Here is a 27,969-nt window from a genome sequence, read left to right on the forward strand (position 1 = left end):
TTCAGATCATAGAAAAGAAATGGTTGGAGAGGGGAGTTAAAAAAGCTATTTTAGTTAGGATAGACAATCCTCCTTAAACACGAATGGGGGTCTGAGGCATAATCTCTCCCCCATCTACAACTCCATCCTCAGACCCAAAACAATGAGAACAATAGCAGGGTCGCTAAGGGCTGAATAGGGTAGTTTCAGCTGAAACTAGAGAAAATAAATGTGTACAGTTTCAGTGTAGTTAGCCCCTCCCTTAAGATAGATATAAGGCAGTGGCCACCAGCAATCCGACCAGAAATGAAGAAGCGGCTTGGATGAGCAGCGAATTGTCTTCACTCTTACAACGATTTGTCCAGTTGACTGATGTAAACTTCGTCTTTTGCTGTTCCCCATGTCACTGATCTCGCCGAGGTTGCTCACTGACCCCCCCATTGACTTTCCTTCATTTTAGCAGTTAGAAATATGGCCCATGTCTGTGGTATGGGTGCTTGGATACTGCAGATAACACGTGGTTGATTGAGAGGATAGTTGATAATGATGTTCATTCGGAAAGCAATAGGTGCTAGGCCTGTACGGGCTTAGGCCTAACTATTCTATAACACTTTTCTAGCAATCATACTGTAAACAAGGGTCAAATCTAGTCTAATTTACACAATAGTTATCATTTGACAAATAAAAATATACGACAACATTTTTATTTTGTTAAATGGATCTTGACACTGACAGAATCTCTTTGCACATAAATTTCACCCAACTTGGATAATTTTGTTATTTGCTGATGGAATCGTATATACATTTTTTCTACATGTATTATCCCACCAAACTGTTATAAAAAAACAAAATTAAAAAAATGATTTTTCCTTTTCAATGACATTTAGGGTTAGAGCTATTCATTAACAACTAAAGGATGTAGGAAGTGTGCATTACATTACACATTATGTTACAAATACAGTATTCTCTGAGCAGCTTGGTTACCCTTACTGCCAAACTTGAATACATATAAACCTTCAGAGACACACAGCTTTACTCAGCTTATGCTGAGGTCCCACAAACATTACCGACGTGAAGCTATGCTGCCTCTGACAGATGCATTAGCTGCCCTCTCTCGCTCTTTGGATAACTCCATCTCAATCTTCACTTGGATTTTCTCCCAGTCCACTTCAACCTGCAAGAGACAAGTATGTCTAATAATAAGCACTGTATTTAGTCAAAGTATGCAATTTTCATTATAGCAACTGTAAAAAAAAGTTTTTTGGTTACTTTTATCATCTGCACATTTACTGTATTTAATTAATTTAGAATTACACAAACTTTATTGTTCCACAAAGGAAATTACACAGTAATAACAGTTGAATGCAGTCCTGTATCTTTCTCAGAGCAGAGCAGTAGGAACTTGTAGAACTCTTCTGAACCCTATAGTCTAGGAGTGGGTTAGCATGAGTATCCACGAAGAAGAGCAGTTTGTCCTCCTGTACATCACTGTGACAAATGTCTCCAGCTCACAGCCAATCACGTGACCATCTTTACGGATCCGATTGTTAATATGTAAAGACCTTTAGCTGGTGCTGCTCCCCCAGCCAAAACACATCAGAGTACAAGGCACTGGGTACCACAGACTAACTAACTTGCTGCACACAGTACTTACTGAGAAAACACATGTCTTTTAGAGTCTACCCTTGAATAGGGCATTGTTATTGTCCCTACAGTCCAGCTTGCTGTTCACATTTGTTCACATGTTCACATTTGCAATCAGTGTCCTGCACCCCAGCTACTGTCCATTTCTACACCCCATCCCCACAGTTATCAGAGCTGGGACCCGCAACTGTACTGGAAATCAGAGGTGTACAGAGTAAACAAGAATGGAGAAAAGACAGAACCCTGAGGAGAGTCCCAAGTAGTCAGTAATCCAGGAGACAGTATAGGGACTGACACTCATCCTGAGCAGCAGCTCTCTCTCTCATCAGGGAGGATTAAATTGTGTTAAAAAAGCGCTGGAGAATTTTATAACAGAGGACTATTCAGGTCAGAGTGATGCGGGAGAAGATAAATTACAGCATCATCTTTACTGTAATTTGCAGAGGTGGGTAGTACTCAGTTACATATAAGAAATTGTACTTTTCTAGAAGCATGCTTTTACTCCTACTTGAATAATATTTTTATTGAAATAACATAACCTTTACTTGAGTAAAACTTTTGGTCACTCTTCCCACTGTGAGTAAATCCACAAGCTTTATGTTGACAATATGAAATGATGATTGCGGTTCTTGCACCGGTCCTTCAGATATGTTGTTTTTCAAATTTTTCTAGCTGTCTTTGAAAATATGAGATTTTGTTCATTATTTAATGTTTTGCACTTTAAATTATAAATCAGATGTTATGTCCCAACAGTTATACTTTAAGTTACTCTTACTTGAGTAGTAATTTTTCCAAATACTTTTACTCTTGAGTAATTTCTAAGGCCACTACTTTGTACTTATACTTGAGAAATATTACTCTAATTTTTGGCTACTTTTCCCACCTGGTAATACGAGGCTGATATATTCAAATTGAGGAGGATCCAGGGCAGTGGGCTATCAGGGGTCCAAGGTGAGCCAGGGCGAGTCTCTCCACTCTCATTACATTCAAATAACAAAGAAGGTGCTATTCTCTGGCATTCATGCTCACAAAAACAAATGGCTACAAACTGGTACATTTACACACATGGCACATGTATGCTTATTAACCAAATAAAAACATTATCTTACCCCTTCTGCATACTGAAGAAATCTCTTATTAGATTCTTTTCTGCCAAACTTCTGGAGAAACTTCTCTCTGAAGGCCAGCACTGTATCCACATGGGTCTTGTGTTTGACTGCAAGTTCCAGAGCCCTTAACAAAACAAGTACAAGTACAATAATGCCCAGCCGAAAACCTTTCTCATACCACCCACCAGCCCACTTAAATCAAGGTTCTGTACCTTTCCCAGTTGAACAGGTCAATGTTAATCTGTATTGCCTGATAAATAAGCCCAGTTTGTAGCAGAACCGCTTCAGCCTCCTGGACCTGACCAGTGAACAGCAGCATATGGGCAAGAGAGGATTCTTTGGACGCCTGTTCCTTTATGAAGTGAATGTACTGCACACGAGGTAACTGAATGGAAAAAGAAAAGAAATGAAATATAACCACTTCGAGGTGTACATGATCAACTCCTTCAAATGATCACACTGGTACTTTAGTCAGTTAAAGTGTGGTTTAAAAAAAGACTGATGCTCGTACCTCTCCAATGGCAGCATAGGCCATCTCTGCTATTGTTAACTCTTTACTAGCCATAGTCATTCCAGCTAGACATGCCCACAAAGACTGGTCCTACACAAAGGAGAAAACAGACCAAGATGAATGTTACATGGTTACATAAAGAACTAGCCATATGTGAATTATACAAATGTCAAATGTTAAGTGGTGGATATGTAAGTTTTGTTATTTTTTTATTTAGTGGTTAGTGTTTCAATAAAGAAAGAGCAGCAATATATAAATATGGAGATAATGGTAGATTATATAAAGTGTCAAGATACTAAATTAAGCAGTTTTTCCACATGATCTATCACAATTTTTGATTCATGATCATAGACACTGTTCTTTAACACACATAAAAATATATTCATTTATCCAAAATCTGATATCCTCTCCAAACCACATGGTTTGCTGCTGATCGTCATTATTATCATTTACTCGCCTTTCAGCCTTTCAGAGTGTGTATGGCCTCTTGTTGAGCTGGTCTCATTAACTGTAACAGTAATTAATAAATTGTCAAGACTGTTTTAATCTTTGCTGTTGTTTTTTTTTTTCTTCTGGTTACTGAAAGCTGACAACACTTTCATTCAACTTGATAAACTTTTTTTTGACTCTGTTTGAAACATCAAAACACAACAGCACTCTGCTGTCCTCTGCTGGCCATTTAATTTATTTTCTAAAAAGAAAATCAGTGGAGGTGTAATGACAAAATTTTACGTTTGTTTAAAACTGATAATGTTTTAAATATGCTGTTCTAAGTAGTAGAAGTTTATGTTTGGTTCAGGAAGGTATAGAAAAGACCCACTTTAAGGATAATATAGCAAACATAGATAATGATAAAATCTTACTTTGGCAAAGCGACACAAGTGCAGTGCATCCTCCCAGCGAGCAGAGGAGCTGTAGTTATGGAGAATAGCCGGATAAGAAGGAACAGTGCTGTATATCAAGGAACCATCCCCTTGGCGCAATGTCACCTTGGTGTCCACATAGCTCAAAATATGTGACGTCCGGGCAAACTCACTTATAAAAACAGAAGAAAACATATGCCATTTTACTACATATGCCAACTTATCATAAACCTATAAAACTAACACTATTCTTTGCCATTTTGAACACATTTTTAAGCATAAAGCAATGTTTATTTATAGAGTGAGAGGTTTACATTCTGTTTAGAAGGCTGAAGAAAATGCAGCTTCTATTTGTTACTTATAATCATAAATTATATTATGCCCAATTTCTCTGACATTCAAAGATATCTGTAACTACAAACTGGATTTATTGCACCCTTGTCATTATTCACTCACCTTCCATCTTTAACGTAGAGTGTGTGCGGCAGAAGTTCCTTATCGACAAACACCACACTTGGGTAGTACCACACCGTAAACTGATTGTCTTGAATACCACATAAGATGTTAGCACAATCATTCCATTGCATACAGTGAACCATACTACCTAGAAAAACAAAATAAACAGTCAGGCTTCTTAGATTGTCATAGAACCAAAAAAGATCACAGACTGACAACAGGTATTTACCAATTTTGCTAATTTTGGGTTGTTGTCTATGTACAGAAGTCAGGTAAAGGTCACGGTTCTTGTCTATGAGAGCAATTTTGCGCTCATTCAAGGGACCGCACTGGTCCAGGGCAACATCCACCACCTCCATCTTGACAGAAAAACAGACAAACAACATTTATTTGGAAATATTAGAAGACCAAAATTAACCTCTTTCAAGAAAAAAAATATTTACAAATTTAAAATGGAAAGAAAATGTGAATAAATGAGCAAAGCGGAAGATAAATTATTGCGCTGTTTTAATGTTTTACATTTGTTTTACATTTCTGGGGTATCACCAGAGCACCATAACAAAGCCCACTCAGATATTTTTTATATAGTAAAAACAGCTTGTAGTAAATTTTGAGCACATACCTTATGAGTTAATGGTTTGCCATCACCAAAGGCTTTCCCTGTCAGGGCATCAAAGAGATATACGACTAATAGAAAAGAAGAAGACAGAGTCAGGCTAGACAAACTTGGACTAATGACTGATAAATTTGGCTTCCTCTAACCTTTCTCATCACTTTTATCCCGAAGAGCAACTGTGTCATTGCTAAGAGAGATGCCTTGAGCATTGAGAATATCAGCCCTCATCCCAGGAAATTTTGGAGAACATATAAACTGGCCCTCATATGAGAATATATACAAGCCCGCTCCATCCACAAGCAGAAAATGCCTGGGTTTATGAAATGAGAAGAAATCAGTTAACTTGGAAATTCATCTCCAGCTTATTCCTTTCGGGGTTCACATAAAAAATGTAAGATTTAAAAGACATGTAAAGAATGAAAGGAAGATTTTTAATCTGAAAATGGTTCAAATCTACTTTTTTTTGCAACAAAAGTTGTGTTTTAGTAGCGTGTTTCTTGTCCCTAGTTCCCATTTTATTTTTACAAATTTGGTGCAAACTAGGTAAATGTAAAAAATGTATGTGTGCTGTCTACTATGGTTAAACTCTGCCACAAAATTCATTATTATGAGACCACAAAACTGACAAGCAATCCAAATAAACAATGCAATAAGAGCAACTCACTTCTCTGCTTGAACAATAAGGCTGACAGTTCCCTCTTTCAGGTCAAAGATGAGGGGCGTATTCCAGTTTTTTGAACTGATAAAAAAGAGAAAAGCACAATTGAAACACATCAAAATAATTTATATAACAGATGAGCAGTGATGGATGCTGAAAAAAGATGACATATTACCTATAAACATAGCACTGCAGTGAGGTGGCAACAACAAGATGCCCAAATGCCAATGAGGCTTTTATGACCCGATCCCTAAACTCTAACACATCCACTGCCTCATCGATCACATTTAGCACCTAGAAAAACAGAATAGAAGATGTTAATTTTAAAGATGTAATTCCATGGTATAGCCAACTGCTCCTCTTTGAACCCCCAGGGGTTGGAGCCAGTCTGTCGACCCAGCTGAAAGGAGTGGCATGTGATCTGCCAAAGCAGCTGTAAGGGACCAGTGCAGACTGATCTAGGTGCCAAAGATGAGGGCCCCTCAGTCTAATTTGAGCTCATGTGGGAGGCTAGGTGTTTCCCACTAAAGCAAGTCGAACTCTTCTCCACATAGAACCTGACCAAACTTTACTCAACTCCTATTGTAAATCTCATGAGGCGGCTTACTGCAGCTTGGAGTCAGGGACAGGTCTCTCACTAATGCTATCTTGATGATTTCATCAGGCCAGGAGCTTCAGCAGAGGTGGTTTGCAGAGTGTGAAGCAGGTGAAAAACAATCTGACATTTAAACCTTTTCTCATCAAATACTGCAATACTGTCCAGGCTTTTTCATTTAACAAGAACTATTGGAAAAACAAAACTACAGTTCAAATGTTTTAAGAGATATAGCAACAAGATAATGCTGTTCATACAGTAAAATGTATGTGAATTCTGGTCTAATGCTTTGATGAATAAATTTGTAAAGCTCTGCCTCTGAAAGTCAGTACAGGTCTTTTCCAGCACCAGGTGAAAGGTGGGGGTATTTTTACAGTTTTACAAATCGGCCTACTCTGCTTCTCCAGTAAGCTAAATTTACATGTAACACAACCAAGAATAAAACCCTTTGACCACAAGGTGGTAAATTTAGCTGGCAGATTCACAAATCACTGGCAGATGTGCACTTTTAAAGGCCTGGAAGGAGGAGAAGGAAAATGGAGAGACACTGAAATAAGTATGGATATGCAAGATGTCAATAGTATGTTGGCACTTAAATATATTTTATGTTGATTTATTAACAAGATGAACTTGCAAATCAGATGTTATAAGGGAAAAACAATTCATGTTATCTGGTGCTGTAATAACCTAATTTGTGGATTGGATGTGCAGTGCAAAGTGCCAAATGCCTAGCACACATTTGTTAATTTGACCAATGACTTAAGAATCTTACTGTGCTATTGTTCACCTACAACATAAGAATTTGTTGAAAGACGTTTGGTTAATCCATTTACCTGCATGGTTCTTCTCTTGGTGAGGGTGATCGCAAAGTTCTTCCACTCCCAGTGCTGCTCCACAATGTGAGCAAAGATGACATGTCCATTACCACAGGAACCAGCCAGTTGGGTGCCATCTGCAGACCAGGCCAGGCTAAACACACTCCCTGTGTTGGGCTTCTCCATGGCATAGGACCACTGCCGACAAGAAGAAACAAAATAATCAAATTGCCAAGGGATTAAGTTCGCCCATAAACAGTGATCAACAATTAATTTATACATGTATTTTTAATTATATTGTATTATATTACCAACTCTTTTTTCCAATCGTATTTCTGACAGTTATCTTGTGTTCTTTCACTGATTTTTGCAGAGTGATACACACCTTATAGGAGAAAAGGACACTTGGGGACGTCAAAGACACTACATGGAAGCAAAGGCAACCCAATAGATAAACCAAGATGTAATGAAGCAAGACATTTGATATCAGATAGATCTACTATCACCCTAATGCTTTTAACACAGATGGCTATTTGGCTGCTAAAAGAAATCAACAGGTTGTATGCAACATGCACTGTAGTTGTCAATGACTCTTGGATCAATGTGATGTTTTGACATCACTGAGAAGTGAAGTCAATGAGTAAAAGTCTAAAACCTAGGAAGCTGTCTGGCCATTCATTAAGCTTGAGTCTACTTTCTGGTCACTAAAGCCTGCCTGTCTATAATGGGCATCTTTGTGACCAGAAGGAAGGTGACAGACATGACGTATATTTTTCAGCTGAGCTCGGAAAGGAAAGTGGGAGACCTTAAAGTGTACAATGAGTGTATAGATTGTGCATATGTTGATCCAGTAACAACTGGTTCAGAAAACACCAACCAGTATGGCACCTGACCATAGTATAGTCTTGATGTTAGCTACATATTGGTAGGATTTAAATCTCTTAAAATGTGCCTCTAGACATTAGTGTACTTGTTACACAACTTTTGCCACTGATGTGAAACTTATTTCTGTGAGAATAAAAAACAATGAATAGTGAGTGTATTTGCTTAAATAATAAACCTCCACATGCACCTGAAACAGAGCTCTGGCTTTGGTCCTGACTAAATGAGTAGGCGGGGCCTAGGGGACCTGTGGGGATAGAGCGTTAGAGAGAGAAAGGGTTAATGACATATGTCTGCACTAATAGCTCCCTATGGAGCTATCTGCTGATTTAGCCGCGTTACTTCACAAGTATTAAATACTAGAGTTTTTCTTATTTATTACAACACAAACTATCATGTGGAGGCTTTGACAGTATTTAGTTTTTAACCCAAAAATACTGTACGTTTAAAAATTTTACATTGCTTTGGGAAGATTCACCAACTATGGTGTACTGCATTATCATTTATGATATATCACATACCAAATATAATATTATCAACTGTTCACTGCACACTAAAATATTCAAAGCAATTTGACCAGCACTGAAATAAGTGTCTAACAATAAATAATTAAAATGTACCTTAACTATAATTAGGTTAAAGAAGCACTCATATCTTTTTCAAACAAGCATGTGCACAAGAGGGACAGAGAGAGCCAACCAAGTCCTGAGTTAACAGTCTTACATAAATCAGAACAGCTGGCAGACTCTGTGTAGAGCCAGCTGGCTTCAGTTTCCCTGTGAGTGCAGGACAAGACCTGGCAGTGCAGGTACAAAGTGTAAATCCCTTCATACAATGAACACAATACACACACTGGACATATAGGCAACCATAACAACATTGTATTAGCCACATGAGAACATTCAAACATATGGAAAAAAAAATCAGTTGCAGAAAATTAGATTTATCAGCTACGATGAGGTAGTGGTGGAGTCTGCCAGTGATGAGTATGGAGTGGCACAATTTGAAGCTTTGGCAACAGGGGTGTGAGACGATGACGAGAGAAAGACAAACGGGAAAATAGAGTGCGAGTGTGTGAGTGTGAGTGTGAGTGTGAGTGTGGGGGTGAGTGTGAGTGTGAGTGTGAGTGTGAGTGTGTGTATGTGTATGTGTATGTGTATGTGTATGTGTGTGTGTGTGGGTGTGTGTGTGTGTGTGTGTGTGTGGGGGTGTGTGTGTGTGTGTGTGTGTGTGTAGGTGTGTGTGTGTATGTGGGTGGGGGTGTGTGTGTGTGGGGGGGAGTGTGTGAGTGTGTGAGTAATGGTCTACACATGGTTTCATGCTGGAGCCTCCTCATAGTAACCATAGACACATGCTGGGGCCTCCTGGGACTCATCAGCAGGACACAGCTGTGCGCTGGACAGCAGAATTCTATTAGCACCAACCATGTGTGCATAAACATACAGTGATTGTACACACAAACACACAGGTTTATTGTGGGATTTGGGCAAGCTGCAGGGTATAAGGCACACTGACTGTACACAAATATGGACACCAGAAAGCTGTGCTTTTGGCAGGTTCAGGTTGTGTCCTCTGAAACAGATCTTTTTACTACTACTGATTTCATATTTGAAGCAGATACTTACTACCCTTAAACAAATGTGTATTTGTCACATATGTAATGCCAAGTATTACATTTAATAACGACTAAAATACATTCAAGGTGACCAGTATTTCACAATAATGCCCCAGTCACATAGTATTACCCTAATTCAATGCAGTTCCAGTCCATTACCTTTATTTTCTTACTCCACCTCCTCATCACTCTGTGAATGTGACATATTTAACTCAAGAGCAAAGGCAGTGATTTAGGACTAATAACAGTGATGACTCTGCGAGTCATAACCAAAGGGGAGAAAGGAAAGTTTTTTTTATGGAGACCAATACACCAAGCCTCAATGTCTAAACCAACTTAACAGGATATATTGGACTGTTTCATGTTACCTAGCTTGCCCCCACCATTTTAGCTTGTTTTCTCCGCACCCTCCTTTTTGGCTTTCAATAAGGCAAACCCTACCAATGTGTTGACCCTGTCAACAGCATCTTAGTTTAATCCCACCCATTACACAGACAGCAAAACAAATGTGTATTTCTGCGGGGAAGACAGTAAAAGAAAAGCAAGAAAGAGCGGGCAGAAGCAGAGTTTTGCATAGAGTAGGAGGGGGGTGGAAGGGGGCTCAGGGCAGGAGGAGTGAAGCCGAGGCAGGCCGAGGAGCCCTGCCCATTGACTGGAGAGAAACTGCTTTGCTGCTGACTCAGGACTCTCTTTGTTTAACAATACTCCCTCACACTCGCTCTCAAACTCCGTGTGCTTTTTTACTGACAGTCACCTCCTTTTTAACTGCTTCAACCAGCAGTTCACTAACACACTGTTACTGTTATACAGATATGAACAAACTAACAGTTTTCTCTCCCATTCGCTGAAGCAAAGTTCCAATTGGTGATACAGGGCAGTGTAATCAATCTAAAGCGAGTACATTTGTTTTTTCACGCTCTTAATGTGGTTAAGATCAAGACAAGTCCTGTATAATTATATATTTCTCAGTAGCAGCAATTGTAATCTCAATTCAGATCAGCTAGCCAACAGGAGAAAAAAATGACACGGAACAGAAAAAAATTCAACACCACTACACAAGGTGTTTGAAATGGATGTTGTGATATCATAGAAAAGCCTCAATAATCAAGGTCTGTGGAGGTGTAAAAAGATAACTGTAACTGGCAACGAATAGTTTATTTTTTCCTGTATCAGACATGGAAAACAAAAGAATATGTGAAAGGGGGCGGAGATCCAGTGGGCAGAGCAATAGGGTGCTTGCCAGGCACAATGGGTCCTACTTGTTACTTGTTAGCTAGTGACAGTGTCAGGGATCGTGACAGGGTCCAGACGCTAGACACCAGCTGCAGCGCCTCGTAAATAGACTGCTGTGTTGAGCCACATTTGCACGGCACTGACTGCACACTCAAGTGAACACTCAGGCATGTGGGCACATGCATACACTAGACACACAGAGAGACAGTAACTTATTGTCTCTTTCAAATCTTGTAAAAGGGACAGTGAAGTTCTTTGTGTCCTCTAAGTGAATGTAAAATCTAATCATAAATTTAAACTATATACAGTATGATTAGATTGAAAAATCCACAGAATGGGAAAACAAAGAAAACTTACTCAGAGAAACTCTCACCACTTTGGACTTTGATGCATTTATGCATTAGGATTTGTCATTTCCATGGTGAGAATGCAGAAGCAGACAAATTGTACTTGGCCAGTGGTGTCAGAATAAGCACAGAGAAAGAAAAAAGCAAAGATCAGTTGAGAAATCCACAGAGTTTGGAGGGGAAAGAGTTAAAGGCACGGGGCTGATCCTGCTGAGCAAGCAGCAATATGTTAAAGTGCCGGTTTCATTGTAGCAGATACAGAATGAAACTCTTTCCCATTAGTCATGCTAGTAACTGAAACAGATTCTCTGCTTACTGCACTGGTTAACCCTTTATCTGTCTTAAACAAGACTGAGGTTTGTAAGTAGTAAGTAGCAGAGGTGGCTAAAGTACAGCATTTCATTAGTTGAGTAAAAGTAGAAATCACCTATACAAATATTATTCCAGCACAAGTAAAGGTAGCAGATTCAAATTATTGCTTTACTTATACATACATGTTAGAGCTGTATATATTGCAAAAATAAATAAGTGTTGTGAATGATAACATTGTGGGGGGAGGGTACGCCACTTGTTTGTCTCCATGAAGATGTTATTCCTTTGCCTGGAATGTTCCACAGTGTGGCATTTAAGATATTAAGCACATATACACAGTAAGCATCCATGTTTTTAAGAGGTGTTTAGCAATAAAACACTAAGAGAGTAAATGAAAGATTGTGACATTTTGTTTTTATGTTTTGAAATGTTAATTGGTATGGCAACAGTCCTAATGAATAAAATAACTGCCAAATAAGAACACGATTTCCAGGGTATGCTTACAATGCCTATTATGTTATTATCTTTGACAATCAGACAATTTTAATTGTAGATTTAAATTGTAACAAATATAATTTTCTCTTACTCCAGTCTTGTCGCAGAGTCGTAGCGTGTTGTAGGAGCCCATGGCAAACACTTCTCCATCGGGAGCCCAAGACAAAGAGGTGACTGGGTAGTCATGAGAAGATGATGTGTAAAGCAACCGACCAAAGCTGTCCCACACCTATTAGAAAAGCAGAATTTTAGAAAATGCATGCTCAATTGCAAAAATTATCAAAAGTTAAATGATCAAAATTTACCTTATATTTACAATCTTCTCCCCCTGATATTATCAAGTCATTGACTGAATTCCAATCAACTTTTAAAATTAGGCCATCATGAGCTTTCCACTGTAAAAAGTATATAAAAATCAAAAGTGAAAAGAAAAAAAACTCAGGCAGATGCCATTAGGGTTATTACTGTAATGCTGTTCAAGCCCATTAAAAACTACCTAAATATAAAACATGTATAAATGGCCAGACACATAAACAGAACCAACACTTTCATTATAACCTCAATATTACAACAGCATGATGATAGGTGTACCTGTATGATTTTAGCACTAGGCTGCAATGGCTTAATGACAAGCTGTCTTCCAGATGTATACAGAATTCTGTCAGAGTCAGGGCCCCAAGAAACAGAATACACTGGGGAACCTAAAAAACAACAGAAATGTTATGTAATAGTGAAAACGTTTTAGAAAATATGTGGATAATTAATTTAAACAATAGTCTGAGCAGCTTATTCTATCCTTTGGATAGGTTTCCTTTTTCCTCATAGGTTTAAACTCATTCAGCCCGTAGAATCGCAGGGACACCAACTGAGCTAACCAGCCTGAGGTCTGCAGTGCAGTTGTGCACAGGCATGAGTCTGTGTTTAGAGTATATGTGTTCAGAGCTAGAGTGTTAAAGGGCATTTGGCATTTACTCCAAGTGCGTGTGGTTTCTCACAACTGGTCACATGATCTAAAACTGACAAAAACTATGAATAAGAGGCACTTGCTTGTTCAACATCTTTCTTTGTACATCAAAATGTATGTGTGAGAATATAAGTTGTGTAGTGTCTAACAGTCTATGATGAGTAGGGACAGAAATACTTTGTTAGAACTACTTGTTCCTTAAAGTAAAGCAACACTGAAAATGTGCATCTCAACTGTCATAAACAATGCTGTTGTTACATTTTAAGTACATACATAATAAAGTACAACTGGTCACAATATTTTTATACAAATTTTATGAAGCAAAGTGTAAGGTCATAAAAAAATAACTGATGAAAATTAAAATGAAATTAAACTGATTACTACTAAGCTGAGATGATTTAAATTCATCAGAGTTTAAAGCTAAACCGTGTGAGCAACATAACCTTAGCATTAAATGTATGTGTATTCCAAACTAAAGAATCTTTCACAACTTTTATGTGCAAAAGTTTAGTTTTGTAGTTCAGGGTTTAAACCTTGGCTAGCCAGTGTAGATCGCAGCATTCCACTCTTGGACCAAATCTTGATTTGGCCATCTTCTCCAGCTGCAAAGGGACAAATTATGATGTAAGCACATTGTTAGGAACCATTTATGCTTTGTCGTATATATATTCAATATATATTCAAAGATACCTGTAATTAGAGCACTACCATCATAGTTCCATCTTCCAGCTAGCACAGCTCCATTGTGCGCATCTACACTCTTTTCAATGAGCCCATTTTTAGAAACTAAGTGGAACTTTCCTAAAATAAAACCCAAAACACAGTTATAGTCAAGCAGAACAGAGTGATCTATCGCTCTAGGTTATTTTAATAACATCTTTTAAAAATGTCTTTTTTATTTTTATTTTACATATATGCAAAAAAGGACGTAATTAATTTCACATGGTTTGCCTTAGCGGTATGACATGATGTAATCTATGAATACAACAGAAACTCAATTACTATAGTATGATTGTGGGGAAATTATGAATTAGAAATGTCACTAATAAATATAGACAAATGAAAGCAGCTGTAAAGATGCTGTCACAAAGAACTTGCCATCAGTACTAGTTAGAACGAATATGTCAGCTTGGTTCTGTTTCTTGGAGCCCAGAGTTTTAGGAAACCAGTGGAGTTCAATCGGGTAAAAGTCATCTGGAAGCTTGGCAACCAGACTAGTCTCACTAGTTAGCAGATTCCACTTCAGAATCTGGTGATCTTCACTGCAGGAGTATAGTTCATCTGATGAGGTCCAGCCAACACAACTCACAAGTTCTTTATGTGTGTAAAAGTTAAGGGCGGCAAAGTATGGAATAGTTGGAATAATTATTGTGCTGTTCCTTGATTCTTAATTACTTACCTTAAATGATGTAATTGCAATGATTTTCTACTATTAAAAAGTAAAAGGATATGTTTTGGTTCCTTTAACAGTGATGTCTTTAGTCTCATGATGAATTCTGATGGATCCTGTAGAGTTTATGAGAAATGTGTCACAAACTATATTCCGGAAAAAACGACTACGTGCCTTCAGTAATCACAGAATCAGAAGTTGGCATCCTCAGGTATTGAAAGATGAAAGAAAAAGCGTCCTCAGTTGCTACGGTACCTTATCGGTTGCTAATGCAAAACTTTAGGTGTCCCTAGCTCGCCTGATCTAAACCTGCAGGGCAAGATAGCAGCGTCCGTAAAAATGACTCCATGGTTGACACAGACGAATAAATGCAATTAGCTGCATCCGTGTGAATTTGTACCTCTATCATGAAAAAGCATATTTTTACGAAACCAACGATGACAGCTAAGCTAACTATGCTAACTAGCTATAATCCAAGTCACCGTTTAACGCGGAGATGTTTTGCTACTAGAGCTTTGAATCTAGATTCCAACGCTGATATTTTTTATCCACGGTAAAAAATCTTTTGAGCTAAGTATACTTGGAATGCTTCTTAACAAGAATGAGTTTAAATTTTTGAAAAAAATAGCATGTAGCATAGCTGTTGCCTGATCTGTTGCACTTGTGGGTGGGACTTTCTAAAGTAACTAAGCAACGACGCAAATACGTAAAGCAAGATGCAATTTTAAATATAAATATGTATATATCTATCTATATATATATACACACACACACACGTGTATACATGTATATATAGTTTGCTTTTCCTCTGATTATTGCTTTTTGTGATTTCATATTTATGCATTTTCTTGCTACGTATGTTATGTTGAAGCTACAAGGGCAGGGCTTCGTTCCTTCTTTTGAATTTTTTTCCGCTGCCCTTTGAACGTCCCATAGTGCTTTGCGTCAGTTTGTAACGCATTTAGTTTGACGGCAGAGTTTAGGCGCCATTTACAAGTAAAGCTTTTCGAGCCACCCTTATTCGAATCTCATCTTTGCTTATCGCTCCTAAAAGCAAGCAGAAGAACATTTTTGAGCGCGAGTGTTTGACGGAATGCTACGCCGTTAAATATTATAGATTATTGTCACGAGCATTTGGAACAACATACTTTTACTCCTCGACATTTGTACAAGAAGACTTCGGAAAACCCTCTGGTCATCGTAGAAGGTACTTGGATGCATTTCATGGAAACTGGACTGTGTTTTATCACATTTTTGAATGTGATATATTTCACACTACAGGTTGTCTTATGATTTAAGCAATATTATTGCGAAAAAGCGCCAACACTGTTTTTTTGACGTCAAAGAGTCATATTTCAGTACAAAGACAAAATGCTCCCAGGATACTTCACTGCATTCTGGCTGCAATGCAATAGACATACAGCTACAAAACGAATGTGCTATGTTATTAACGTGCACTGAGATTTTTTTTATAATGCAGCTGAAAGTACTTTTTACAGAATGACTGAGAATGAGACACTTGTATGTGTCCTCTATCTGCAGGTTAAGGCTCTGGACACACAGGCACAGGTGTAAGTACAGTACCTAAGTAAATGTGTAACTAAACACTAAATTAAATTGTTTTTAGTTTTGCTGCCAAATTGTGTATATGGTGTTGAAATAACATCAACTACTGTTGCAAGTCATTTTTGGACTGTTGGTGCAAACTAGTGAAATGTGCAGCTTTGTGGTCAAAATTATATAAAAATGTGTGTGTCCAGGTAGTTGGTGACATCAGGACTGCCCTGATTACGTCCAGGTGTTTCTGATTACAAACACCTGGCTGCAGGGGCGGAGTTTAGTCCCCCCCCCTCCTGATTTTCATCCCAGCTGCTTCACACTCGGCTCCAAGCCACCCCTGTGCTGCATGTCCTGGCTCAATGAAGCCATCAGGAGAGCATCATCTGCAAATGGGAGAGATGCGATTCTGTGGTCCCTAAATCGTGGAATATAGTTCGTGCTCCGGCCATACACGGACCGGACAGCCTTTAGCTATGGGCCCCGGGGCACCCCCCTCAAAGGACACCACGAGGGACACGGTCGAATGCCTTCTCCAGATCCACAAAACACATGTGGACTGGTTGGCCAAACTCCCATGAACCCTCGAGGACCCGATGGAGAGTATAGAGCTGGTCCAGTGTTCCACAACCGGGACCAAAACCACACTGTTCCTCCTGAATCTGAGGTTCGACTATCGGTCGGATTCTCCACTCCAGTACCCTGGAATAGACCTTACCGGGAACACTGAGGAGTGTGATTTCCCTGTAATTGGAACACACCCTCCGGTCCCCCTTCTTACACCGTAGACCATGGGAGTATAATAGACTCGTGCCAAACATCCACAGGCTGCGTCACGACGTCAGTCCAACACAGGGCACCGTAACAGAACAAGTCAGACTGAAACAAATGTGAAAAGAGGCTGTTTACGGTTTGGGGAATAAATCAGACGAGTGAGGGCTAGATATTTACTTTGTTTTAAAACAATTGAATATAAACGTAATCTTAACAGATTATGGTGTAAAGTCCAAATATGCACTTTGTGACATGCATCCACGTTGCAAAAATAGTTTAAGTTAGTGGGTAAACTTGCTCACAAATTGTTTTAATATTTGTTTTGGATGTAACTACAATATTATCAACAATATTTAGTATAAAATGCTGTTATAATACAAGTTTGTAAGACATAAAGCGCAAAAACACTCACGGTCTTTTTTTTTTTACCATCCTCGTCAGATTTAAAATCATGCCGTCTAAAACTGCGAAAAGCTCCACTGCCTCTGCCAAGCCGAGAGGGAAAGGGTCGCAGCCTCGGGATGACTCCGAAGACGAGCTGGATGTACCCCCTCCACAAACCAACGCCAATGGCCAAGAGGAGGCACCGACAACTGGCAAGTAACACACGGTCATGATGCTTTTGGGTCTGTCTGCTTCTCGCAATGGAGATTACGTCCTGTGCTGTCTTTTCTTGTACATTGATTTAGTCCGCTTGAATGGATTGGATTGCGGGGCTCTAAAACTCCATATGTACGTCCACGGTATTTTTAAGCACCACTCCTCAATACATACGTTTTTATTTTTTGCATATTTTACTATTTTATGGATGAAGTTCTTATATGGACTCACTCTGGCTATAAGGTAAAGATGTAAACGGCTGGTGTCTTGGGAGTACTTTACTCATTTGTTAACATTAAGTTCAGACTTTGAAACAAAACGCTGTAATAAAGTACTAGGTTCTGTTCTGGGAGTGCTAGTTTGCATAATTGTACGCTAGTGTGATTGTGAGCACAATAGATTTTGGACAGTTCGACGAGTGTTTGCGTGCCACGTTCTGTGTCTAAAACTTTCCTCTGTTTGCTGTAAGTGCGGTACTTCACAGGTGAAGTGCAACGCATGCGATTGAAATAATCTAATTATTTCTCGAGGGGAATGGAAGTGGCGCTTCTACGTGTCTTCTTGGGGAGAGCGTTTATAACACGCTGGCTCGTGGGCGGATAGCATTCCGTCTTTGTTTTGAACCCTTGTTTTATGTACTGTGATTAAATTAATTCTCGGAGATCATTGTACGAGTGCCGTTGTCTGACTTTGTCACTGGTGTTTATTTGTTTTCAAGTTGTACCCCTCCCCCACGACCCACTCGCCCCCTCCACCTGAAAGTGACGGCTAAAGTTGTACGTGTGTGTGTGTGTGTGTGTGTGTGTGTGTGTGTGTGTGTGTGTGTCACAGACCCGTCTCAGGGGGAGCCTGTCGAGGCGATTGACAATCGGAGTTTGGAGGAGATTCTCGGTAGCATCCCTCCACCCCCGCCCCCAGCAATGACCAATGAACCTGGCGTTCCTCGGCTCATGATAACACATTTAGTCAATCGCAACTTTAAGTCTTATGCAGGGGAGCAGATACTGGGACCTTTTCACAAGGTATGACCCTACATCCCAAATATGGAATTAAATTTGTTAAACATTAACTTGTCAATTGTGGTCACCACTTATTATTTATGGAGTTAAATTGTTTACAACATATTGCTTTAAACAATTGGCATAGTTGAAATAAATATAGCAGATGTTCTGTAAGGGTGTTCATTTGGGATTTGTTGTTTTTATCAAAAAATAATGTAAAATAATTGACTATGGTAATTGACTGATTTTTAGCTGTACTCTGCATGTTTTTTTCCATATACCTTATGTCTATTTTTCCCTCAGCGTTTTTCCTGCATCATTGGCCCAAATGGGAGTGGCAAGTCCAATGTGATAGACTCCATGCTCTTTGTGTTCGGATATAGAGCTCAAAAGATCCGATGCAAAAAGATGTCAGTGCTGATTCACAGCTCTGACGAACACAAAGATGTCCAAAGCTGCACTGTGGAGGTGCACTTCCAAAAGATTATTGATAAGGTATTGGGAAACTACACTGACTGTTTTGGAGTTTCATAAACTCACCACATAAAGGTCAGCTTAGCTGACACAGAATATTGTTTAAATTCACAAAATGAAATTATACATTTTATTATTTTTTTATTATTTACATTGATTTATTTTTTATTACTATTTGATGTGAAATTGATTTAAAAAGCAAAGTGGTGTTTGATATATTTTTTATCAAAAGTATAGTCAGTCAGGCTGCTTGTAAAAACTTAAAACTGTCATGTCAATTTTGTTGAAAGTTTTTTTTTTAATTAAACACAGTTAATGCAAATGCAGTGGAAAAAAATGGTACATTAACAAGCTTGAGTTTAGAGTGTGTGTGTGCGTAGTTTTTGTGACTAGTTTTTTTGTTAGAAGGCTCATCTCCTTTCATTTATTTTAAAAACTTAAATTTAGTTAAATATTACACATGGTGCAAGTGGTGTAATTTAATGTAGTTTTTTTTGTTTTTTTAAATAATAGTTTAGTGGCCACTTTCCAGATAAAAAATATAAATGTTTTTTAAATGGAAAATATACCTCGACTTGTGAGTATTGAATAGACAGTGTAGTTTTTATTTAGTGTGAACAGTTGTATTGAGTTTCATATGAAGTGTTGTGCTCTAAGCTGCTCTGTCTTCTGCCCCTCCCCCCTTCTGAGCCAGGAAGGAGATGACTACGAAGTCATCCCCAACAGCAAGTTCTATGTTTCCAGGACTGCCAACAAAGATAATTCTTCCTCCTATTATATTAATGGAAAAAAGGCCACATTTAAAGATGTGGGCGTATTACTTCGAAGTCATGGTATTGACCTAGACCACAACAGATTTTTGATCTTACAGGTAATTGCAATTTTTTATCACTGTACTTGTGATCACTTTAATTTGGACATCTTGCTTTTTTATTTCACCTTTTTTGTGGATTAAAAGATGTGCCTTTGCCAGCCCTTAGACTGCTATAGCAGCGCATCATGGTTTGAAACAATGTGGAAAAGGTGCGAACCATTATTTGCTGCTTTAGAATTTTAAGGAAAAACTTTTGGTGACTTTAAGGAGTGTGGGTGCTATTGTTTTTAACAATTTGATCTTATTTTCCTTCCTTCAAGTTCCTCCCACGCTGTAGCAGCACGTAAATATTGGTGTGCAAAAGTAAGACCCCAATATTGGCATTGCTGCTTCAGTGTGGCGGGATCAAACACCATTCATTATCATTCAAGACATTTTTAACTTTCTTTGCCATTAAGATACTATATGTATATTCTAATTTTTTGAGAATGTTTGCCAATGAACTGTTTTGGTGGAATACATGTGTGTTATTACTGATAAACTTGAGGCAGATGGGGTTCGGTCATATTCGGCTGAGTAAAATTACCTGTTGCATTCAGATTTTTGCGATTTTCCTGTTTATAGGCGGGTGGCTCACTTTTCATTCAGTTATTGTGGTTAATTTGTTAGTTTGTATTACATGTGTCCGAGTTGAGTGTGCACACGTATTTATGTAGAGGCTTAATGTCACTGTTCAAAGTCAGACTTGACCAGCCATAAATCTTAACTATAGATATGTCCTGTCTGCAGCAGTATGTTGAGAGTGGCTTGTGGATGGGGCTCAAATTATCGATTAGTCATTTATTCTAATCATCAATGATATGTTTGGGTCTTTTTAATCGAAAGGTCAACAGCCATTCTGTCATTAAAAGCAAGTGGTTTGGATGAGCGTTCAGACTTGGAAGACATTTTTTTTTTTTTTTTTTTTTTTAAGCCATTTTTTTCTTCAAATAAAATGTCAAACCTTTTCCACACTTATCAATCCCAGTTTTTAGATTATACTTTTTTTTTTTTTTTTGTCTTGTAAGCCTCTAGCATGTATGTTAGTTTGTGAACAGCACCAAGTTTTGCATTCTACACTAGCCTAGTGTATTATTTTTTTTATTTTAAGCTTCAACCCCAAGCACCAGTAATTGAAAAGTATACATAAACATTTTTATGTTAGACTTTTCATGTAAACTCCACTATCAAGCATGCTTTTTTATATTGAAATAATGTTTTTTCCCTCCAATGACTGCACTGTGTGTTTTGTGCCGAACTTAGGGTGAGGTGGAACAGATTGCCATGATGAAGCCAAAAGGACAGACAGAGCATGATGAGGGTATGCTTGAGTACCTGGAGGACATTATTGGCTCTTGTCGACTTAAGGAGCCCATCCAGGTCCTTTCTCGTCGCATTGAACTGCTGAATGAGCAGAGGGGAGAGAAGGTACCGTCAGTCTACATCAGGGGTCTCCAACCTGTATATAGTTTGGGAGCTACCATTAGCTTTCCAATCCTTTCCAAGTAGCTTGCCAAGGGATTTTGGAGTTAAACTTATTGGTCTGAATAACAAAAATTTGATTAATCAAATGCCTATTACCATTGTAAATGCATTATTTTGATGCATAATTTTGTGCACTAATAGATGCAAACTATTATATGAAACTATTGTCAGTTTAACTGTATCCATCCAAGTGCCTTCTTTCTTATACTGACTCAATTTCTTGCAACAGCAAAAAATTAGTAGCTCTGGCATTTTCATTTTGTAAAGGTAGTTCATCGGAGGAAAATGTTTGGAAACCCTTGGTCTACATAAACTACTTCCTCATTTTAGATTTTAATATACATTATACCATACTGACAAACAGTTTATTGCAATTTTAAAAAATATCTTTAGCTTAATCGAGTGAAGCTGGTAGAAAAGGAGAAGAATGCTTTGGAAGGGGAAAAGAACAAGGCAGTTGAGTTCCTTACGTTGGAGAATGACATATTCAAACTCAAGAGCCAGCTTTGCCAGTACTATGTGTGAGTACACAAAATATTTCATGTTTAAATCCATATCGGGGTGGTTTTATGTTTTTAAATTATTTTAATTGCATTTACTGTTTCATTATTTTATTAGAAATGACCTGGAAAAGCGTGTGGTGGATAAAGAGCAAGAAAAAGTAAAGATTAAAGAAGATACAAAGGAGCTCACAGAGAAAAATGCAAAGATATCACAAGAGATTGAAAAAATGAATCAAGAGCTTAAGGATGTTGAAAAGTTTGTAGATTTTGCAAAATTAAATGATGAAAAAATCAAATGTATATGGGTAAAACAAAACCTTTTGATTTTATCTACTTTTCAGAAAACAAAATAAGCTTGACAAGTACATTGAGGCTCAAAAGAAGAAGTTCACCCAGCTAGATCTTCAGGATGTAGAAGTTCGTGAAAAAATTAAACACTCCAAAAGTAAAAACAAAAAACTACAGAAGCAGTTGGAGAAAGACAGAGAAAAGGTTTGTCACCTTCCTTCAAAGCCCAGTCAGCAACACATGTGAATGGTTTTTAGTAACAGGAGTCTGCCCTTTGCTTTGGAGAGTCAAGCTTAGCATCTGTTACAGCAACATGTTTTATTTATTTTGCCACAAATTACAACTGATTTTGGTGTGCTTTTTAAATGCATGTCACTTTTTTAAATGGGCATTAACAATTGTGAAGATCATTTTTATGTCACTGTAGAATGAATGTGTTACTAATTTGATAATTTTCTTTATTCTGCTTGCCTTTGGTCCATTATGCTCCTTCATAAGCTACATTCATTAAGTTTACCAGCAGGATGGGGTAGTCCAATAGGCCACTAGGGGGCTGTGAAGTAAGGGTTATTAACTGGTGTGTGGCCACTGGCATTAAAGACCCTTAATATTACCACAGCTTGCTTTAACCACACTTGGACTTCTCAAACAAGTGATGGTTCCCCTGTAACAGTAGATGCATTCACAAGGCACAGGCAAGAGACCAACACCTCTGGTGTTATGAGCTTACTAAGTCCGGTTTGTGAATACCCTTTAAATCATGTTTCATCTAAAGCTGCTACCAACTTAAAGTGCTGCATATGTTGTTAGTAATTTTATCAGTTCTGATCTTGGCACAGTGAGAGTGAAGGATGTGTAAAAAGTTAACTTCAAACTGAGAATTTCATAATACACAGAAGAAATGTATTTGTTGATCATAAATTATATAATGAATTATGTTTAAAAACATTTTAGCTGGAGGAAGTGTGTAAAGTACGAGCCAACAGTGAAAAGGCCATCCCTGAAGCAGCTGCTTGTAAAGAGGAGCTAGAGAAGCAGAAGGTGAAAGAAGAGGAAAAACTAAAGGAGGTGATGGAGAATCTGAAAGAAGAAACCAGTGGTTTGCTTCAAGACAAAGAGGTGTGTAACATGCCACACTTTTACATTGGAGGATATATATATATCATTTTTTATTTATTTATTTTTTGTGTGTGTAATGCTTCTATCTCTCAGTCGAAAGAAAAGGAACTTATGGAACTCAACAAGGCTGTGAATGAGACCCGTTCTCGCATGGACCTGTCTCAGTCAGAGCTGGATATTTATCTGAGCCGCCACAACACTGCTGTGACAAAGCTGAATACTGCAAAGCAGACCCTCCAGACCACCTCTGACACACTGCATGAGAGACGTACGGCCATCAAAGATCTGGAAGTGAAAATACCACAGATGGAAGAGGCTCTTAAAAAGGTTAGAACATAAATAGTCTTATGACAAGAGAAACTTATGTCATCTCATCTCTGCACCATTGTCCAGGATGAAGCTGAGTTGGAGCAGCTGGTGAAGGTCGATAATGAGACTCGAGAGTGTGTCCGGGAAATGCGACAGAAAGTTGATGAGGCTAAGAGCTCCCTGTCCTCAAACCGCAGTCGTGGTAAAGTCCTGGATGCTCTTATGCAGCAGAAAAGGAGTGGAAAAATCCCTGGCATCCTGGGCAGACTGGTGAGATTCACCCCAGTGTTACATGTGTCTTGTCACTGTACTGGGCTTAAAAGTTGTAAAGAAATTGGCTCACAATCAAACAAACCTTTGTGTTAGTTAAAGTTCATGTGGTTGTAGGGTGACCTCGGTGCCATTGAGGAGAAGTACGATGTGGCCATCTCATCCAGCTGTGGTGCTCTGGACAATATTGTTGTTGACACTATTGATACTGCTCAAAAATGTGTCACATTTCTCAAGGAACAAGACATTGGAGTGGCTACTTTCATTGGGCTTGACAAGGTAATTGCCTCAAAGGCATGTGATGTTTTTGAGATATCCGTGAGTGATGTACTTTGTTTTTGTTCACTTGTTTATTAGATGAAAGTGTGGGAGAAGAACATGGTTCCTATTAGAACACCAGAGGACAGCCCTCGGCTCTTTGACATGGTACGAGTAAAGGACGAGAGTGTGCGGCCAGCCTTTTATTTTGCCCTTCGGGACACGCTTGTTGCCAACGATATGGAACAGGCCACTCGAATGGCCTTCCAGAAGGACAGGCGCTGGAGAGTGGTTACTCTCAGGGGACAAGTCATTGAAATGGCTGGTAGGCCCTTCATTTAGTTTTCACATTGTTAATATTCAAATATTCAAAATTGGGCAACTGTTGTGTCACAGGCACTATGACTGGAGGAGGAAGAGTAATGAAGGGGCGAATGGGTTCTTCTCTCAGTGCCGAGGTCTCTCAGGAAGAGGTATACTTTAGGCACTTTTTAAATCAAAATATTTTCATTGTCAACATTATTGAACTTTAAATCACTGTATACTGTCACTGAAATTATTAGTTTATTGAAGTGATCATCTTGTATCTGAATGTTACTGAAGATGATTCCACTAATATAGATTTGATACTGATGGCTTTACTTAGTGAACAACAATTTGCAATTCTTGCATCTAGTTTGCCAAGTGTCTTATTAGTTGTCCTCTTAGCTCAACCGAATGGAAACCAAGCTGAATGAAAAGGTGACCAAGCTCCAGGGCTGTCAGGAGAGAGCACTGCAACTGGAGGAGAGCATCCAACGCTTTAGGCCAGAGCTCCGCGACATGAAGAACACTTTGGAGAAATATACCCACAGTCTAACTGTACGACAACCACTGTCACAATACTTTGTCCTGTTTACTCCTGAATGTAATTTTTTTTCATCCAACTATTTCAGAGTCTAGCAGGTCATGAAACTCATCTAAAACTTCAGATTAAAGAACTTGAGGCCAGTGTGGTAGCTGCTGCTCCTGACAAAACCAAACAAAAGCAGCTGGAGAAGAGCCTGGAGGCTTTCAAAAAAGGTAATATCCTGGAATAAATTAGTAGGGTTACAGGAAATGTCAACTCGGGAAGTTTGCCAACTTTTGATCAGGAATACTGAATAGTGCATTATGATATATTATTTGTTACACTTCCATGGTGTTTCAGATTTTGAGGCTGCATCCAGTAAAGCTGGAAAGGTAGCTGCTGAAGTGAAACGGCTCCATAATTTGATTGTGGAAATCAATAGTCACAAGCTGAAGGCTCAACAGGACAAACTCACCAAAGTCAACAATGAGCTGGATGAATGCTCCTCCGTCATCACAAAAGCCCAAGTGGCCATTAAGACGGCCAATCGGTGAGAGTGGTTTTATTGTTGTATTGTGTACAACTGTTGAATTGCATTTAATAACCTTCCATCTTAGCAACATATGTCCACTGTCCATTCTCAACAAGAGGGGCCTTTTAAATTAAAAATGTTTAAGTATTATGATTTTCATTTAACATGTCTAATAATTTCATTCTGTGAATTTTTTTCTTTTGTCGACATCTGTTTTTTTTTTTGTTTTTTTTGCATGTATTGGTTATTTGGTTTGTTACATTTTAAAAATTCAGTATTCCACTATTGTAAGTAGCAACTTTTTAAAAATATAGAAATTCTAACTTATCCAATACCTATTTGAGCTTTTTTAAATGAGATTTTTTTTTTTTTTTTGTACCTGGATAACTTTAGGTTTTCCTGTATAATGGTGATAACGTCTCTAATTCTGCAGTCTAATCTTGCTTTGGCTGTGTATTTTTTTTATTTACCTTTTGCAGTAATTTAAAGAAGTGTGAGGAGAGTGAGAGTCGTGTACAGAAGGAGCTGGAGGAGAATGCAAAATACATGACAGAGTTGTCTGAGAAGCTCAAGAAATTGGAGGATGAGGCTGGAGAAGTAATGAAGGACTGCCAGGACGCTGAGGTACTCAACACATGATGGGATCTATTTAACAGCTGGTTCAACCAACTCTTTGATGTCCAGTTAGAGATACCATCATTTAACTCAAATATAAATTTAGAGCCAATTGTAGCCTCAATTATAACAATGCAACAACAAATAAATTAGAAATTACATTTTTGAATTTAAATCTGTTGTTGGATCCTGAAGGAGCAACCAATTGGACAGTTTACTTGCTCATTCATAAAAGCACCATTTACACTCTCCTGAAAGTAAATTACATACTTAGTTGGCACTAAACCTGTTTCTGGGAACATGCCCTTATTCTAATTTTCTTGCAGCCAGTTTACTTTCTACTGGAGCATTCAATGTTTGAGAAATGCATGTTTTGCAGGCAGCACTCCCTGAGGTGCAGGAGCAGTTCCAGGCCATAGTGAAACAGATAAAGGCCTTACAGCAGCAAGAGCATGCACTGCAGGAGGAGTCTCTGAGCGTTCGCCTTCGCATTGAGCAAATTGAGACCAGCATCACTGAGCAAAACAAGAAGATTAAGCACTGGCAGAAAGAGGTGGCACAATGTTTTTAACTCTGACATTGAAATAAACCAAGTACGCTAATTTATACCAGACCTGCTGCTTGTGGGCATAGGTGATGTTTTCTTGTGGCATTATAGAGAATTTGCATTACAGTCAGGTAAACAATTGGACAAGCAACCCACAGAGCCCTAGCAAGGAGCATGGAAACCCAGAATTAAGTAATCAATACTGTAATTTGTGTTAAGTATATTGAACTTAATCTTTATCTGGGCATTTGTTAGGGAGCAGAAGTGAACAAATTCATAGTAACCCCACATTGCATATTGATGTGAAAAATTTGGCTTGTCCAGTCTACTAAAGATGTATATCTATTTAATGGATTTGAAGTAGATGCAGCAATTCAAAGTGTCTACTAGTACTTATATTAAACCTTCCATAGCTAAGGAACCATTTATGATGCATTTCATCTGAAAAATGATGTACAAACAAATTAGACTTGATATTAACTGTTTTTTATTCCTGATATTTAGGCATCCAAGCTGTCTCTTCATTCAATTGAGGACAAACCAGCAGAGGAGCTTCAAACGTTTACTCCTGAAGAGCTAGAAAAAATTTCCAACCCAAATGGCATCATTAACAAAATGGCTACATTAGAAACGCAGTGTGCTCAGATGAAACCAAATCTGGGGGCCATTGCAGAGTATAAGAAGAAGGTATCCACAAACATGCCTATTAAAATGTGTTTAATTGTTTTTTTAATCTCAATTTGTTTGTCACAGGAGGAACTGTACCTACAGCGTGTGGCCCAGCTTGATGAAATCACTGCAGAAAGGGACAACTTTAAACGTGGCTATGAGGATTTGCGCAAGCAGCGTCTCAATGAATTTATGACTGGATTCAACCTGATTACTAACAAGTTAAAGGAAAATTACCAAATGCTCACACTAGGAGGCGACGCCGAGCTGGAGCTCGTGGACAGTTTGGACCCGTTTTCAGAGGGAATCATGTTTAGGTAAAACTTGTGGGTTTTTTTTCATTATTTACATAAACATCTTCAATACTATGATCTTGTTTTAGTGTCCGTCCACCAAAGAAGAGTTGGAAAAAAATATTTAACTTGTCTGGAGGAGAGAAGACCCTGAGCTCGCTGGCATTAGTGTTTGCTCTTCACCACTACAAGCCTACTCCACTTTACTTCATGGATGAGATTGATGCTGCTCTGGACTTCAAAAATGTCTCCATTGTGGCCCGGTACATTTATGTAAGTTTTACTGTTATATTTGATATCGATGTTAAGACAGTGAATCAAACCATAATTTCCCTGTTTGTCTGTAGGAACAAACCAAGAATGCTCAGTTCATTATAATCTCTCTGAGGAACAACATGTTTGAGATTGCAGACCGCCTCATAGGCATTTACAAAACCCACAACACCACCAAGGGTGTGGCCATTAACCCCAAGACCATTATGTTCCAAGAAGTTGCTTAAATCGATACC

General features: G+C 38.5%; 2 protein-coding genes across 2 annotated transcripts; one reads left to right on the forward strand and one right to left on the reverse strand.

Moving 5' to 3' along the window:
* Positions 1–720: 720 nt before the first annotated feature.
* Positions 721–14,438, reverse strand: ift80 (intraflagellar transport 80 homolog (Chlamydomonas)). Its single transcript, XM_033977272.2, has 18 exons — positions 14,193–14,438; positions 13,785–13,895; positions 13,628–13,696; positions 12,722–12,831; positions 12,436–12,525; positions 12,222–12,359; positions 7,265–7,444; positions 6,012–6,130; positions 5,843–5,917; positions 5,325–5,488; positions 5,185–5,249; positions 4,792–4,921; positions 4,563–4,710; positions 4,107–4,278; positions 3,244–3,333; positions 2,945–3,117; positions 2,733–2,856; positions 721–1,153 (listed from the first exon to the last, which is right to left on the reverse strand). The coding sequence occupies exons 3-18, from the start codon at positions 13,653–13,655 to the stop codon at positions 1,043–1,045; spliced, it is 1,917 nt and encodes a 638-aa protein (XP_033833163.1). The 5' UTR covers positions 13,656–13,696; positions 13,785–13,895; positions 14,193–14,438; the 3' UTR covers positions 721–1,042.
* An 899-nt stretch (positions 14,439–15,337) lies between these two features.
* Positions 15,338–27,962, forward strand: smc4 (structural maintenance of chromosomes 4). Its single transcript, XM_033976789.2, has 24 exons — positions 15,338–15,691; positions 17,257–17,411; positions 18,247–18,437; positions 18,720–18,911; positions 19,585–19,761; positions 21,007–21,171; positions 21,622–21,749; positions 21,847–21,987; positions 22,073–22,223; positions 22,974–23,138; positions 23,232–23,465; positions 23,532–23,717; positions 23,835–23,996; positions 24,075–24,300; positions 24,372–24,448; positions 24,684–24,836; positions 24,911–25,037; positions 25,165–25,354; positions 25,816–25,960; positions 26,331–26,504; positions 27,003–27,185; positions 27,252–27,484; positions 27,550–27,733; positions 27,808–27,962. The coding sequence occupies exons 2-24, from the start codon at positions 17,267–17,269 to the stop codon at positions 27,958–27,960; spliced, it is 3,882 nt and encodes a 1,293-aa protein (XP_033832680.1). The 5' UTR covers positions 15,338–15,691; positions 17,257–17,266; the 3' UTR covers positions 27,961–27,962.
* Positions 27,963–27,969: the final 7 nt, after the last annotated feature.

Source organism: Periophthalmus magnuspinnatus, chromosome 13 (genome assembly GCF_009829125.3).
Source record: "Periophthalmus magnuspinnatus isolate fPerMag1 chromosome 13, fPerMag1.2.pri, whole genome shotgun sequence".
Classification (NCBI taxonomy): Eukaryota; Metazoa; Chordata; class Actinopteri; order Gobiiformes; family Gobiidae; genus Periophthalmus; species Periophthalmus magnuspinnatus.